The 16,302-nt window shown below is 42.6% G+C and overlaps 1 protein-coding gene across 2 annotated transcripts; it reads right to left on the bottom strand.

Moving 5' to 3' along the window:
* Positions 1 to 12,145: 12,145 nt before the first annotated feature.
* TMEM17 (transmembrane protein 17) lies at positions 12,146 to 16,282 on the bottom strand. 2 transcript variants are annotated; one of them, XM_051783654.1, is made up of 4 exons: positions 15,852 to 16,108; positions 13,588 to 13,691; positions 13,242 to 13,355; positions 12,146 to 12,831 (listed from the first exon to the last, which is right to left on the bottom strand). In XM_051783654.1, exons 1-4 carry the CDS (start codon positions 16,027 to 16,029, stop codon positions 12,490 to 12,492), a joined length of 738 nt encoding a protein of 245 aa, XP_051639614.1. In that variant the 5' UTR covers positions 16,030 to 16,108; the 3' UTR covers positions 12,146 to 12,489. The 2 variants fall into 2 exon arrangements, with proteins under 2 accessions (XP_051639614.1, XP_051639615.1); XM_051783655.1 differs by lacking the exon at positions 15,852 to 16,108 and adding an exon at positions 16,157 to 16,282 and having other exon boundaries at positions 12,150 to 12,831.
* Between the last annotated feature and the right edge of the window lie 20 nt (positions 16,283 to 16,302).

Raw genomic sequence — 16,302 nt, 5'->3', positions numbered from 1 at the left:
AGCAACCAGGCAGAAAGGGACCTGGGAGTTTGGATTGACAGGAAGCTGAACATGAGCCAGCAGTGTGCCCAGGTGGCCAAGAAGGCCAATGGCATCCTGGCCTGTGTCAGGAACAGCGTGGCCAGCAGGGCCAGGGAAGTGATTCTTCCCCTGTACTCAGCGCTGGTGAGGCCACACCTGGAGTGCTGTGTCCAGCTCTGGGCCCTCAGTTCAGGAAGGATATTGAGGTGCTGGAGCAGGTCCAGAGAAGAGCAACAAGGCTGGTGAAGGGACTCGAGCACAAGTTCTATGAGGAGAGGCTGAGGGAGCTGGGGTTGTTCAGCCTGGAGAAGAGGAGGCTCAGAGGTGACCTCATCACTCTCTACAACTCCTCCCTGACAGGAGGTTGGAGCCAGGTGGGGGTTGGTCTCTTCTCCCAGGCAGCTCTCAGTAAGACAAGAGGGCATGGTCTTAAGCTCTGCCAGGGAAGGTTTAGGTTGGATATTAGAAAGAAATTCTTTACAGAGAGGGTAATCAGGCATTGGAATGGGCTGCCCAGGGAGGTGGTGGATTCTCCATCCCTGGAGGTTTTTAAGATGAGACTGGATGTGGCACTTAGTGCAATGGTCTGATAAGCACGGCAGTGTTGGATCAAGGTTTGGACTTGATGATCTCAGAGGTCCCTTCCACCCTGGCTGATTCTATGATTCTATGAATTTTGGACTGTTCTTCTCTGCCCATCTCTCCAACCTGTTGAGGTCCTTCTGAAGGGCTGCACAGCACCCTGGGGTATTCCCATACTGAATACCCGGTACTTCTGGGTACAGTCCCATACCACTCTGGGGTATCAGTTACTCCTCCCAGCTTTGTGTCCTCAGTGAACTTGCTGAGGAGGCATCTACTCCTAACTTCCTTCCCTCTGCTGCAGGTCAGGGTATTGGCCCTTTCTCTTTTCTCTCATCTGCAGGGGAATGAATTAATAGAAAATAAAACAAGACGAATCTGCTGGATCCATAAATCTGAATTTGGTCACTGCAGTCAGAGATTGACTGGAAAGCTCTGCTGCTTCTGACATCCAAAATGAATTTGTCACCTCGCTGTGCAGCACTCTGCTTGCTCACAGCCCTTGGCCATATGAAATGACACATTCTGTTGATTTATGGGCCATCACAAATGATTTTTTTTTTTTTTGGCGGTAGGAACTGTTCTCTCATGCATTATTGCTGCACGACTGTGATGCGTGCAGAGGTTTCAGAGGTTCCATGATTTACTTGGAGACTGGAACATGTCCTGGGAGCTGCAGGGGAAGAACAGTATTTGAACATCAGCTGATTTTTTTTTTTAAAAGACATTTACTAAGCCCGATTGAACACATTCTTCCCAAATGCTTCAAGTTCATCTGTTTTTTTCCCCAGGTTTTGAAGCCAGCAGGGCAAGCCTCACCTAGCTGCAGAGCAGTGTTCAAAGCACTTGGACACAAGTCATCAAGTTAGGGCAGAAGATGTGGAGGCAGCTCCTTGTGGGAGACCCCTCATCCTATCCATTTGCACCTACCTCACCAGATAAGCCATGAAAAATGTGAGACATCTCACCCAACATGTGGTGGCTGTGGCTGGTACCTTAGCCTGAGTAGTGAAAGCAACAAATAATGTGTGGGGAGAATCACTGTGAAGGGACATGCTAGAACTGAGTTTGATTTTCCTTCCCGCAGCCAGGAAAGAGCTGGAAAAGGGATGTGGGAGCTCACAGCCTGCTGGGACCCCATTCCTGTATCTTTGCTGCCTGTGAATGTCTGCCAGTTGGTAGAGGCTGGGGTACTGCTGCTGTTATTGTCATGCTGAGGGAGATCTCTAGAGGCTCAGATGTCCTTGTGTGACCTAGAGGATTTAGAAGGACAACCCTCATCAAGTGCTTCTAGAGCTTTGCTGCCAGCAGGGAAAGTGAAATTATGGAAATGCAGCTTTATGCTGTGGCTTGAATGGCACTAGGCTGGTGAGGCTGTAATACAAACCACAAACTGAGGACATTTTTTGCCATATCAGCACAAGTGCAGAAACTTTTAGTGGTGTTTTGTTGACTGGGTGATACTCCCCCAAGTGAGTGACTGTGATACATAAAAATGTAGTTATATATGGCTAAGAAATTACTTGGAAATGATGTGGAAAGCCCCATCTCCTGGAAAGCTCAGGCTGCTTCTGAGCAGTGATTTCCCATGGAACTTCTCACAGGGTACCCCAGTGATGGTGGTTTGAAAGCCCAAATGCTGCCATGGTGGGATGGCTGTTCCTGATGTACAGAGCCTTTATGTGATCCCAAATCCCTCAACTTCAGTCAGAGCTGGGATGCTGGAGAAGGTGCAGGTGGGGCCACGTGAGCTGACGTGCAGCAAGGTGAGCAAATGGGCACTGCAGGGAAGGGGCAAGCGCGGGGAGGGCAGGCTTGGAAAGACTGTGGCTTGGCATCTGAGCAGCTTTAGGGCTGAAAGCTTCAAATTAAGCCATCCTGTGATGTAGTTTTGAGGACAGACAGCGTGGGGAGTCTGAAGCAGTCTCCAGTTAGGCACCGTCATGCCGTGATGGGAGGTGTGGTGGATGTATTAAGTGTAGGTATATCTGTGACAGCTTCAAATCAACAAGGCAGAGCAGAGAAATGAAGCCTGAAAATGAAGGTTTTTTTCATCTAGCCTGGTGTAAAAGCCTGCTCTCCTCTTTCCTCCATCTCCAGAGGATGAAGCTGAGGATCCCTGCCTACCCTCTGGATATCACATAAAAATTTGGTTTCTCTGTTTGAGCTGCTGCCACATACACAGTTATTACCTGCAGATGTGTGTGTGCAGCAGGGGCTCTGTGGGGATGGAGCCAGAGGAGGCAGCTTTGTGGGGGTGAGGAGCACTATCTAAATAGTGAGGTTTCCTGGAGGGAGGCAGCACTGACTGTAAATTGGGTCTGTTCCCAGAGCATCTTAATTCACAAGTGATTAGCTGTTAATTATTATGCAATAAATTACTTAATAAATGAGTATTTTTCACAGAACCTGTTGTACCACATGGCATCAGCTAAACTGTGTGAAATACGTGTAATTACTGCTGCAGATATGTAATTATAGCTCTCCCCCTCCTCAAATTCTTGTGCATTCGTCACCCCTGGCATGGGCACTTAGGCCAGGACTATATGCAGGCAGTGCCACTGTGCACCAACAGCCACTTTGTCCCCACCTCCAAGCTTGCTTTCAGTTTTCCAGTGGCTGCCAGGATTCAACATACAGGAGGCAAAAAAGCTGTCCTCAGTTGTGAATTGCCTGTGTTTCAGTCTCAGCATCAAGCTTAAAAAGCACCCTGAGGATAACATTAAGCTCTCACAGTTAGCTTTAAAAGAGAATATAAAAAAAAAATCCTACTAAACATACTGATTTTATCCCAGTTTTGTTTAACAATGTTTTTGCTTTATTAAGCTTTAACAGTTAAAAGTCCAAGGAAGGGTGCATTCTCTTTCTGGGCTACTTTAATTCAAAATGGTTTTGCACTGACCTAATTTTGTTTGTGGCCCCAAAGAGGTGGAGTCTCTTAACTGAGATCATCAAAATATTTATGCTGTTATGTGTGTTTTAGACCTGCCCTTGAAATTATTCAACTTCGCTGTGGTTTGACCTGTTTTGGGCATTTGAACTTCAATTTTTCCCTCTAGTTCTTGTTGGTGTGACTTGTGCCAATTGGCTGTGGGACTGTGTAATTGTAGGTTTGGGTATTTTCAGCTGCTTTGTGGGACATGCATGGGGGTGGAAGGGGAAATAAGGATGGAGAAAAACAACTGCACGTGGCTGAGTAAGTGAAACAGTTTAAACTTATTTAAGAGGTTTTCTAACATATTCAACTGAAGTGCCTCTCTTAAGGGTGGGCTGCACATGTGAAAGATACATTGCAGTAAAGACGTGCTTGATTGTGCCAACTGTCTCAGGATAGCAGGAAGCTATCAACAAGGATAATAAGCACTGGATATTACAATGGGGATTTTTTACTTTGCTAGCAAGAGAAAAAGCTGCCCTGCCCCTCTGCTGGCTGAAAACACCATAGAAAATAGTTCCAATATTTATTTTCCCCCTAAAAGGTTCCAGGCAACAGTGTCCCTGTAAGTGCATGCTGCTGACAGCGAAGCTGGTGCCTCCATTTTTATTAGTTTCCAGCTCACACTGATGCAGCAGCAGACAAACCAAACTGTGAGCACTCTCTAAACACAGCCCTGAAAAGCACCATTTATGTGTCTAACGCATCAAAGCCGCACAGGAGGGAGAGCAGGATCAAGCTGTGTGTTAGAAAGCCTACAGAGTATTAATGATGTACAGTAAATGGGTGGTAAATAACAGGGCTGTCACTGCAAGGCTGCTGAAGCACAGAACCAGCTGTGTGTGCCTGTTCTGCATACAAACAGCACTGGGATTTCTGCAGGGCTGAGTCGCATGTGCCTGGAGAAGTGCCTAATTAGCAAAGTATGGGAGGATCTGTGTTCTGAATGTCCTTCCCATAGGATGGTAATCTGATGGTATGAAATGGGCAGTGCTGTATTATGTATGTAACGAGCAGGACTGGCTAAAGTCTTTCCATTTTGGGGGAGAAGGGTCCATCAGCCTTCAGACACAGAACAACACCTGTGCACTGGCTGATTTCAGAAATACTGGAAACAAAGCAGGAAAATGGCTTAAAGCACTGTGCAGTTTCTCTAAACACCCTGATCCCACAAGCTTGAAGAAGAATAAGAAATTATTAAATTACTTTTCTAAGCATAAACCATTAGTTCAGCTGGGCAATGGGCAGAGCTCTTACCTTACCTTAATTCTTTAACTTTTTTATGCTTGAAATAGGGCAATATCAATTTTTGGGTGCCCAGCCCTCTGAAATAGACCAAAACAGCGCAGACACCTTTTGAGGATGAAAAGGTATCAAATGGCATTGTTGGAAGTCACTGATTTCCTGCAGACCTCATGAGAAACAAGCTGCATTTACCCAAGGTGCTGGGTGGGGGAATTCAGCTGATTCCTCACTCAAAGCAGGATGATGCACCTTCCCAGCAGTGCTTTTACAGGCCATGAGCTTACTCCTGGTTTGCACTCAAATGGATGTAGAGGTAGCAAGAAGGTAGGCTGGACACTGAGGTCCTGCTCATGCTCCTGTCACAGCTGGCAACCATGGCAGGATGGAATATTAGCACCTATCTGCCAGCCAGCACTAAAAATTCAAGCCTCTGGCTGCCTGATTAGCTACCAGCAATACAACCTGAAACAATGGCAGCTGGCCATATGAGGAAATTAAAAATACAAACAAACTCTTCCTTGGATCCCCACAGAAGCTTCATCTTTTTCTCAGAGTTAAAATCCCCATTGGTAACAACTTTTAAAGTTAGCATGTTGTTGAAATATACCTCCAAAATTGATTAGCATCTTTTAGCCAAGACAGAGTTATGCTCCCAGGAAAGAATAACTGATTGATTGTTCCTTTCCTCTGGCTTCACCTGAAAGCCTGAGAGCTGATTGATTGTTCCTTACCCTGGGCTTCACCTGAAAACTGTTTAGAAAGACCAACACCACCCTGAGAAGCAACCTCCAGAAAGGCTGGATCTCAAGGCAGAAGCATCACTGTTTGCATTTGTGCAGTGCTGGCATAGCCTCCAAAGGTAGGACACTCCAGGATGGTCCCAAAGCTGTCCTGGAGCCAAGGACCAGCTTTGCTGAAGAAGGAAAGACCCCTTGGCACACCAGGTGACAATGTGCTGGCCAGGGCACATGGGAAGCTGTACAGCTGTTCCCTCACCTTCCTGGACCAGCACCAGCCCTTTAGTAACATTTAATTGCTCTCTATTGGAACTTATATTGCTCCCTGAAAGGTCAGTCTCTTCTCCCAGGTAACAGGTGCTAGGGCAAGAGGAAACAGCCTCAAGTTGTGCCAGGGGAGGTTTAGGTTGGATATTAGGGAAAATCTCTTTATTGAAAGGTGGTCAGGCATTGGAACAGCCTGCCCAGGGAAGTGGTGCTAAATGCAAACACAGGCAAATGTGTCCCATCCTACTCACAGCTGTTGGGTTGTTTTGTTGCAGGTGCTATTTAGAACTAAATTACCCTTTCAGTGAATCCTAAAGAAAACCCTCAAAGAATTCTCCTTGGTTGAGGTTTTTTTTTTTCTTCTTTTCCAATCTCTGTTATCACTGTTAATATTTCATGCTTCTGAAAAAAAATTTAATATTCAAGAACAAAGCAACCCACAGCTTTTCTTCAATTCAGTCTTTTGTGTCCAAAGGGCTGTCCTAGCTCAATAACTGAGTTTTTATTGTGCCACATTTCACTGTCACTGACTGCAACCAGCCTGGCTAATCCTTTTGCTATCAGTTGGGTTTTTTTTTGTAATTCATCAATTGTCCATTCTACTTTTACAGCTCTTAGGGTTTTTTCTTGATTCTCCCACCCCTCAATTCTAGGACATTTGTGGCTGCCTTCTGTGATTGCTCAGTCTGGTAAGTGGTCACATGCAAAAGACAGTGGCTCAGGGTGTTCTGGAGCACAGCTGAGGAGCCTCTGTGATGATGGAAGGGTTTCGAGGTTAGTATGTTGTTAGAAATGTACCTCCAAAATTGATTAGCATTGTCCTAGGAAAGAATAACTGATTGATTGTTGCTTAGCTCGTGCTTCCCCTGAAAGCCACAGCTCTTTATAAAGACCAACACCACCCTGAGAAGCAACCTCCAGAAAGCACACATTTATAAATTATGCAGAGGGGAAAAGGATTAAATAACCTCAGGCTGCACCCCAGCTGGGAACAACTTCAAGGGTGTCTCACAACCCTAACTGAAAGAACTCAAAAATCAGAATTGATGGGTTGGATGAGGACTGCTGTTTGGGATTTTTGGGGTGTAACTTTGGCTGATCAGCAGATGTCTCCTCATGCCCAAGGACACTTGGTGAGGAGCAGCAACAGCAGGAGATGCAGAGCTGACCTGGGGAACTGCTCAGGTGGGACACGTTGAAGGTCACGTGAGGAGAGCAAACATGCTCAGCTGATGAGTCCCATGGAAAAGAAACACCACTCAGTTTTGACATTTGAAATTATCTTCTTTCCTTTTAAAAAAAACCCAACCAAACAATCACATCAAAAGAAATAAGGGCTAGTGTTGTGCTGACAGGCACTAAAATACCCTGTGCCTGCAAACACAGATGTGTGCAATCCCCAAACAGAAAAACAATCCCCTCTGTCTCTGTGCCATATCTACAGTCCTGTGCTAAGAGTAATAAGCAAGCAAATGAGCACTGCCTGCTACATAAACACATGAACTTTGAGCCAGTGAGAGGGATTATTAAATATTAATTTATTTAAAATTGAAAATTTTTTCATCTGCCAAAAAAAATCCCAACTTGTCCACTTATTTGTTAGAGTTGCTTTGATTGATGGACAGCAGAATCGTGCTTCTCCCACCTCAGTGCACCTGCACCCCTGTGACAGCACCCTTGTGGCAGAGCATCAGCATGGGGCAACCTGTATTTCCCTAAACAAAGCCACTGTCCTTTTATTATCACCTTGACACCCATTCCTGGGTGCCTGGCGGGGTTTGAGAATTCAAAACTATTTTTTTTTAATGCAGTTTTACTTAGGAAAAAGAAGCAGCTGCAAAACACTTCCCCAGTCCATGTTTTTATACCTGCTCTGCTAACCATGATGAATCATTTGGAAATTTAAAAAAAAAATAAATTGAGCTTTAGGTTTCTCCAGGATTTTTACAGTGAGTGTATTGTTCGAAGACATTGTTCAACTGCTCCCAGCTGCTTTATAAAATGAGTATTTGTAGCATTTCCAGTTTGTGGTAAGAATTCCCTTCAAACTGAGGTGTTTTAAAAGCAAAGGAAAAAAGTCAACTACGGAGTCCTTTAGCTATATATTTTAATTGTTGATTTTTACATTCATAACCTGCAGAAGATACTCCAGTATCTTCTGATGTGCTCTTGAAAGTTTTAATCTTGTGATAAATTTTGTATTTCCTGTGCAAAAGGCCACAGGCAAAACAGAGATGTGCCTGCTAAAATCCTTCCTGTAATTCACACAGGAACTCAAACCCATTGACTGATAGGAATCCCTCTGGATTGACACAAGCAGTAGCTACATAGGATGAGAGGTTCTGTTCAAAGCTCCAGCCTGCCATAAACTCCAAGTACAGTAATAAGAAACAAATTTCCCCTGGCATTAGCAGTACAAGTGATTAGGAACAGGTATATCTGATATTCTTCTCACCTTCATGAATTCAGCTTATGGCACATTTTCCATACACTGAGAATGTGGTAAATAAAGGGTGTTCAAGCATTTTTTCTTGAATATGTTACCTGGGAACAGCATGGGTCCACCAGTGTGGATATAGAATGGTCTTTTTTACCCCTTATGGAACAACAGTACCTTATTTCACAGACTGCAGGAACTCCTTCCCTAATGCTGCATGTTCAAGGCAGCTCTCAGGGAAGTCATTAATACTTCCTAAATCCACCAGGGAAGACACAGGTCTTGGCATGGTTGTGCTTGCAGCCACCTGTCAGAACTGCTCATTTCTTTCTGTAGTTTCTCTGTTGGGCTCGTGTCTCTTGGCCAGTGTCTGCTTCCCAGGGACTATGTTGCTTTTAAACCTTGGACCATCTGAGGAAAAAAAAGTGCTTTTCTTCCATAAGAAACTGCAAAAGTTGCATGTATTTAATGAATGTAGGCTGTTGCTTAGCTGGGGAAAAACCATTTCTGCTGAATCCCTGTAAGATTTCAAGTGAGTAAATTTGACGCTTTTATTTTCTTTTAATAAATTCTCTCTTTCTTGTACCCAGGGCACCTTTGGTGGCACCAATCATCAACACACACATTTTCTCTCGGTGTTAACTCTTCTTGAACCTATTTATTCCATTATAGTTTAAATTCTTCTTGCTCTTATCAGCTGACCCTTACATTCTGCTTTGCCTGCCTCCTATAGAAGACCTCTTTATTATCTTTGCTTTATTTGAAGAACTGAACAAAGTTCTTTTTAATTGTTGCTATCTGATCTTTGTCCTGGAGAAACAAAATTTGTTTTTCAAAATAAATGATCTCTGCAGCCTTACCCAGCTATTGATTATCTTATCAGACCATGTAATGATGCCAGTTCTACCTGCTTCATCAACTATTTAAAGATTAACACTGAGTCAAGCCTAGTTTATAAGAGACAAAGGCAAGAGTGAATGTATGATCTCATTTCTCTGGGTGCAATTCTTTCAGCAATCGTAAAGAGTGAACTGTTGATATGGAAAGGTTAATGCTGTACCCCCTTTTTTATCAATAGAGTGGTTTTTATCAAATCTGTGTCTTATCTCATGTCTATTTTATCATATCTGTTTGAGTAAGGTACATATTTGAAGCCTCTTCAAAATTTAATTTCTCCTTCTTGAAAGTCCTGCGACTATTAAAAAATGAGAAATCCTTTTACAAAGTCTATTTTAGACAAGGAACACATGTTGAATTCAGGTATTAACCACTTGGCAACTATGCCCTTGAGCACAAAATGCTCATCTTCAAATTGATCAGTAACCTAAAATAGAGCATTTTAAGATAATATGCCCACTCCTAATTTCTTTTATTCAGCTAAAGGAAATACGTTGGTACAAATTTCCCTTAAAATTGGCTGTTGGCCTTTCCTGACAGTAAACTTCATGAAATAAAATAACTGGGTTTTGTTCATAGACTTTTGCCATTCAGAGATCTTGATTGTGAAGGGAGAGATTATTGGTAGCCATTTAGATCATCACAAACTACCTTCTGTGGTTTTCTCAGCACAAACCCTGGCATGGCAAAAAGCCACTGTTGTACAGCTTGTGCTCAGAACTGTCTAGATCATGCTCAATGAACTCCCACTGGTTTCCAGTGTTCTTGAGTTCCTTCCTTTCACTTTTGTTTCCATATATTCTGTAGAGGGGAGAAAAAACACCAACCCCTCTCACTCCCCAAATATTTGCTTTGCTGAATCTTAAGTTCTCATGTTCTACCTGTGAATACTTTGTCCTGCAAGATGAGTATATTTTTCCTGTTATGGGGCAACACAGCTATGGATATATTCTTCCTGTTATGGCTCACAGCTATGCAACAGGAGGAAGAGGATTGTTGAAGGACTGTTAGGTTTCCAGCCGTGCCCCTTTGGAGTTCTGGCATACCTTTCACTGCTTCCAGTCTGTCCTGGCAATTATTCCTGAACTTCTCCAATTAAAACAAAGAAAGCTTTCCTATGTTTTTCTTTAAAACATGAATGTCACTATTGCTGCTTTGTTCTTGATGCTAAAAAGCTCTTCCATTTATTTTCTAATTTACAGCTTTTGTGCCAGTACCTTCTGTAGCGTTTTCCCCCCTTCTCTTCTCCTCATGTATTTCACTTGATTCTCTTCTCCCCAGCCCCCAAACTGTTTATCAAAAGTTTCTGAAGTTTGCATTTAGGTGTCTTGAAATCTGACTATTACAAGTGACCAGTATTTTTTTCTGCTTGCTCGATGTCTGGTTTTGTGAAATTTGGAAACTTAAGGATAAGTTTCAATGAGATTCTCCATTTGTTGTTGTTTTCCTGAGCACTACTGTAATTTTCTTGTCTGCCAGTACATGAGGAGCAGGAAACTCATGGAAAAACTGCAGCTGTAGGACCTGAATGTGAGTTTTAGGTGCTTGCAGGCTTCCTCCACTGGAAGTTTTGATGGTAATGGTGAAATTAAAAATAGACTAGCAGGTCTGTTAGGAAGCCTGGGCAGAGAGAATGCAGAGATCTTGTGTTTATCAAACATGTTGCTGAAGATTTACATCACAGGCTGGTTTCTACCTTAGGCATTTCCAGGCAACTCTATTTCTAACAGTGTTTTTCTGAATTCTATTTCCTGTATTGCTTCATTGGAGTGCTCCCCCTTTCCCCCATCCCCCAAAGAGATGTGTCCCTGTGCCTTTGGCTCCTGGTAGTTGTGTTGCATGGCAATTTGATTTTCCAAGTGCATTGATTCCCTTATCACTAAAAGCAAGGATTTTTAATCATACCTCATAGCCTTAGCCTGGAGGGCAGTTCCTTGTTGCCAGTGTTGGTGTATGGTTGATTTTTTTTCAGTTTTATGCTGTATTTCATGTACTTGGTGGCAAAAACCTTCCTTCAGTGCTGACCTTTGCACTCTCCAATAGTGTAACTGTGGCTGACATTAAAAATATGTGCAACGTTCCCCTTGCATCAACTAAGAAGGTTTTGACAAGGAGTTTCTAATGCTGTAAGAGTATTTTTGAAATGATGTAACTTCTGCTTAAACCTCACTGTCTCTCTTTCAGGCCCTGATTAGAGGGCTCTAAATGTTTTATATTAACTGTTAAAAGACATTCTTAGTGACTCATACAGAAATGCTCTTTTTCTGTGCAAAAGACAACCCAAGACAGTAGTTTGATTACAAACAAAGAGGTATGTGCTCTGGTAATATATGCTTTATAATAACAGAATGGAGAAGGAAACTCAGTATAATTAATTGTACCATTCACTCATGGATTGAAAGGAAAATTAACCATTTTGGTATAAAACAAAGCTAACACCTTGTGCCAGCTCTCCAAACTGACAACTCTTGCTCAGCTGAAAGGACTCGGGGGATTCAGATGGAAAATTTATTTTAACTTCTGATCTCCATCATTCTTTGACAGAAAAAGTGAACTTTTAGCCATTACCAAAACTGGAAAAGACAGTCTAGAATTTAGTACACATAAGAGGAATGGGAGAACCTTGGTATATGCCCTGGCTTGAGAGAAATGGGCTCTGCCTTTCAGTGACATGAACCAATTTTTCTAATGACTATAATTTTGTTACTGCTCTGCTTGAGAAAATTGCACCACTCTGACTTGATATTTAAAACTGTAGCTAGGCCAAAAAAGATGAGTTTAAGAGTTTTGTGAAGTTAATACTTTTGAATTTACATCTCTAGTATTGTAGTAAGGAATTCCTAGGTGCTGGAATTATCTGGAAGACCATCTCTGACACTGTAGTCTTTGTTCACTATCTTATTATTGTTCTTTCTGAGCCTCGAGATCTCTTGGAGTTTTTGTTTTAGGTTTGGTTTTGGGTTGGTTTTGGTTTTTTTTCTTAACTGAGGTACCAGTTATTAAATATGTGCAACATATCTGGAAGAAGGTAGACAAAAGTGGTATCAACACAAATAACGCGTATAAAACATTTATTGTTAAAAAAAAGAATTTTGTGCAAATGTTAAGAACAAAGGCTTCTGTTTTTTTAAAAATGCCACGACTTTGTAAGATGTAAAACTCACCAAATCCACTCAGTAACAGTCCACAAATAGTCCACTCAAGCCAGACACGTAATTGGCTTTGACTTTTCCTGTAGAGTGGAACTTCAGTCTCCGAGGTTTAATGTTGGCTCTTAAGATCTATTTTTTAATACCTCTGATGTAGGAAGGTAAAGAATGACCCAACAAAATGGAAAGAGAGCTGCAGCAGCATCAGGCCCACCTCTGTCAACTCCTCAGGCCCCCAGGGTGTGATCTCCAGCCAGCAGTGGGGCCCCTACCAGCCATGGGAACTGCTCTCTCTTCTCTACCCAGGCTGTAAAAACTAGGCACAGGCTGTTCCTCCAGGCGGTGGAATTCCTTAAGGTGGAAGTGAGTTGCCAGTTTGTTCACCATCCTTTTCAGAGTGACAAAGGCTGTGATGACTTGGAAGGCAAGGAAGAAGGCAAAGACAATGTGCACTGCTCGCTCCAGAGGCTGGATTTTCAGACCTTCATTAAACAGCAAGAAGAGAATTATGGGCAACTGCAGGAGGAGACTCAGGAGCCAAAACCCAGCCAGCTCAGGGACCTATAATAGGGAGACATCACCTATTAAAAACCTGGCAGCCAGAGATGAAAAAATCCAAAATCTTGTGAAGAAAAAACGCTGGGGTTTTTAAAATTTTTTAAAGGACAGAACATAATGTGAAAAATCAGAGTGAGGTGGGTTTATGTTTTCATATACCATGTTTTTAAGCATACTTATATTTTCTGACAAAACAGTTTTAGAGAGTGAGAGGGCTCTCTTCTGAGGGAAAACTTCTTGGAATTCACAAAATTAAGTGGAAGCCAATGCCAAGGGAACAGAAGATGCAGACTGCAACTTAAGAGAAATAAACATCTCCTCATCTTAAATCTCTTCAACAAAATATCTACCAGTTAATGTTAAACTCCAAAAAGCATTCCTACGGAAATTAATATGTATATTTGGCAACATACTTTCTCCTGGAGATTGCCCATGTATCCCAGGTAGAGTCGAATGACCTCTATCAGAGAGGCCAGGATCATGATGGTGACCAGGATGAACTTGTAGTAATCTGACAAGTCTGGATACTAGAGGAAAAGAAGAGAGTAAAAGTTTCTGCTGTGCTGTTTGTGATTTAATGAAGATACTGTATGCTACTGTAAGCTGACAATGTTATATTGGCACTCAAACACTCTGGAACCTCCAGTTGCAGGGAATTCCCAAATAAATGTAATAAGCTCTAACTCCAGGGAGCTGTATCTCCTATTAGGTGTTTCATGTAATATACATTTGCAAACCAACACTTTCCTTCACACTCACCTTCAGATAGAGTATGACAACTGTGCAGAGCCACCAAAAAGGGAAAAAATAAACGTTGAAATAGAGGGACATCTGCAGTGGCAAACTGGAAACTATTTCATTATCTGTAGAGAGAAAGAAGACTTTATCATTCCTGGTTTGTTCCATACTTCCCTTCCATAAACATGACAGAAGGATACTGCTCCATCTTAGCTTCATGCATTAACACTCCAGTCAAATTAAATGTTAGGAGAAATATTTTTAATTATCCAGAGGAAATCTTCTTGTCCTATCTGGAGTGACACCATTTCCTGGAATCTAATGCACCTTTTGGTTCACGGGACACCAAATTTTTATGACTTAGTCATATATTCCAGTTGAGTGTCCAACTGTTGATTACCTGGTAGCTTAAGGATTACCCCATGATCTCTGAGGCTTAGCTCAAGTGGTGCTGTATACTGACACTGCAGAAAGAGTCAGTGGTTATTTCACTGCAGGTCCCAAGAGAATGGCTGTAAGTTCAAATGAGCACACACTGGATTATCAGTATTTTGTACATGACCCCCCCTGAGTAAGGTTTTCATTGCTCATTCTTCATTTGCAATCTTTTATTTAAATAGACATTTGGATGGAAGCCAGTAATCTGCCTAGTTCTTAAGAGCTAAAAATTTCAAATGTGTCAAACTAAAACTTATGCTTTAAAATCTGTAAAGAAAAAAATGCATTCAGACAACGCAATGTACAGAAAAGCAAATATGAAATGTTAAGATGCAAGACAGTAAATTCTGTATTTCCAATTTTGTAATAGACCTACAAGATGAGACTTAAGAAAAAAAATTTAAAAGGGCATTCTAAGGGAATCATTAATTTTTAATGGGTGGAGTTTTACTGCTGTGTTCTAGTAAACTGATATGGCATTCACTTTGCTTCCCAAATGAAGTCTGTAGCCACATATTCACTTGGTACTACCTGAGCAAGATTAGAAAGTATTGACTGTGATCTGCTGATTTGTATTCAACTCCTGTGCCTGTCTGTCACAGTGGTGATGTTTGATTGAAATGTTGTCCAAACAGCCACACTGCCTCCCTTCCAGCCTCACAACTACCTCTCTTCTGACACTGCCTTCCCTTTTCAGATCTTCCAACCACTCTAATACCTGCCTTTGTTCCACCCCAGTCTGGCATTTCTGTCCATCCTGGTACAGAGTCTTTATGCCAGGTGCAGAAGTAGGCATGGAAATTACCAGACGAAGTGGGAAGAGGGGAGGATTTGGGAGTAGAACTGGGACAGACCTCATGGGTGTGAGAGGCAGTGATCTGCTATACTAAATAGAAGGTGCAAGACAACCAATACATATATATATACATATTTAATAATCCCATTTTTAAGCATCAACACATTCTTACATCTGCAAAGGAATTAAAATCTATATGTACCTCAAAAACAGTTTCACCATCTACCTAAAATTGTCTCAGCTGTCCTAACACAGGAATCTCTTGGACACGAAGATTACTTCAGTGGTCACCAAGATATAATTCTAAAACACTGTTTTATCTTTCAAAAAAAGCATGACCATAATTGCAAGTAACTATGCTTCTGCCCTATATGTATTAGATAAAATTGTATTGGTTCATGGCCACATTAGTTAAAAACAGAGAAGCCAAGAACTCTAATTTCAATTGTCATGATAATGTTCAGGTATGTTAAAGGTTTCATTAACATAGTATTGCTATTTGGAACTGCTGTGCAAGATCTAAAACTGTGTTTTGGATGACTATTTAGCAGTATAAGCCAACTCTACTTAATTTTTCTATCCCTAAATTGAATTAATGCTTATTTTCTGGGATTGCTAAAATTAATGGAAAAGTGGGACAGTATTGCAATAGCCAGTTGCTAGAGAAACTCATTAAGTTATATATGTGTAAACTTAATTTTTGAAATCCCAATGTCCAAGAATTTAATGGCACATTTGCAACTGGGTTTCAGTGGACTGGACACTCACAAAGGAGTTTTCATAATGGGAAATGGAAAAGAAATGACTAAAGACAGAAGCTATTCCTGGAGCGTTGTTTGATAAATGAAATGAAGAAAGCAGTAAATGTTAGCAGTGTAACTACGCAAAGAAAATCACAGAATATTCTGAGTTGGAAGGAACCCACAAGGATCACCGAGTCCAGCCCTTAAGTGAATGGACTGTATGGGGATCGTGACCTTAGTACCACGCTATAACCAACTGAGCTAATTACTTTCTGATTAATTTGATCAGCTTGGAACGGATTTATCACCCGAAATCAATACAGCCTTCCTATGCGGACACATTGTGTGTATTCTCGCTCTGGAGACATGAAAAGAGGGCGCGCTGGCCTGCAAAGTTCCACTGGCAGTACGATGAAGGAACAGCTGGCGGTCGTCACGGCAGACACGGGCAATTCCAGAGAAAGCTGGCAGGGAAACCAGCCCCATCCCGGCGGCGCCTCTGCCGGGCCCGCGATCCGGGACCGGCCCCTCAGCCTTCCCGCCCCATCCTCCTCCTCCTCCTCCTCCTCCTCCGCCCCGGGGCTCTCCCGTGCCCGCCGCGGCCGTGCGGTACCTGCGCCGTCCCCCGCGCCCCGCGGGCCGGGCCGGGCGGGGTCGGTGAACACGGCGCGGCTGAAGGAGCCGAGCCCCCGCCTCAGGGGCGCGGGCAGCGCCATGATGGCGGGGCCGCGGAGCGCAGGCCCGGGAGCTCTCCCGGAT

The sequence above is a fragment of the Manacus candei genome, unplaced genomic scaffold (assembly GCF_025592945.1).
Source record: "Manacus candei isolate 608988 ecotype Guabito, Panama unplaced genomic scaffold, ASM2559294v1 h1tg000017l, whole genome shotgun sequence".
NCBI classification, from domain to species: Eukaryota; Metazoa; Chordata; class Aves; order Passeriformes; family Pipridae; genus Manacus; species Manacus candei.
This window is presented reverse-complemented; position numbering and strand designations above follow the sequence as displayed.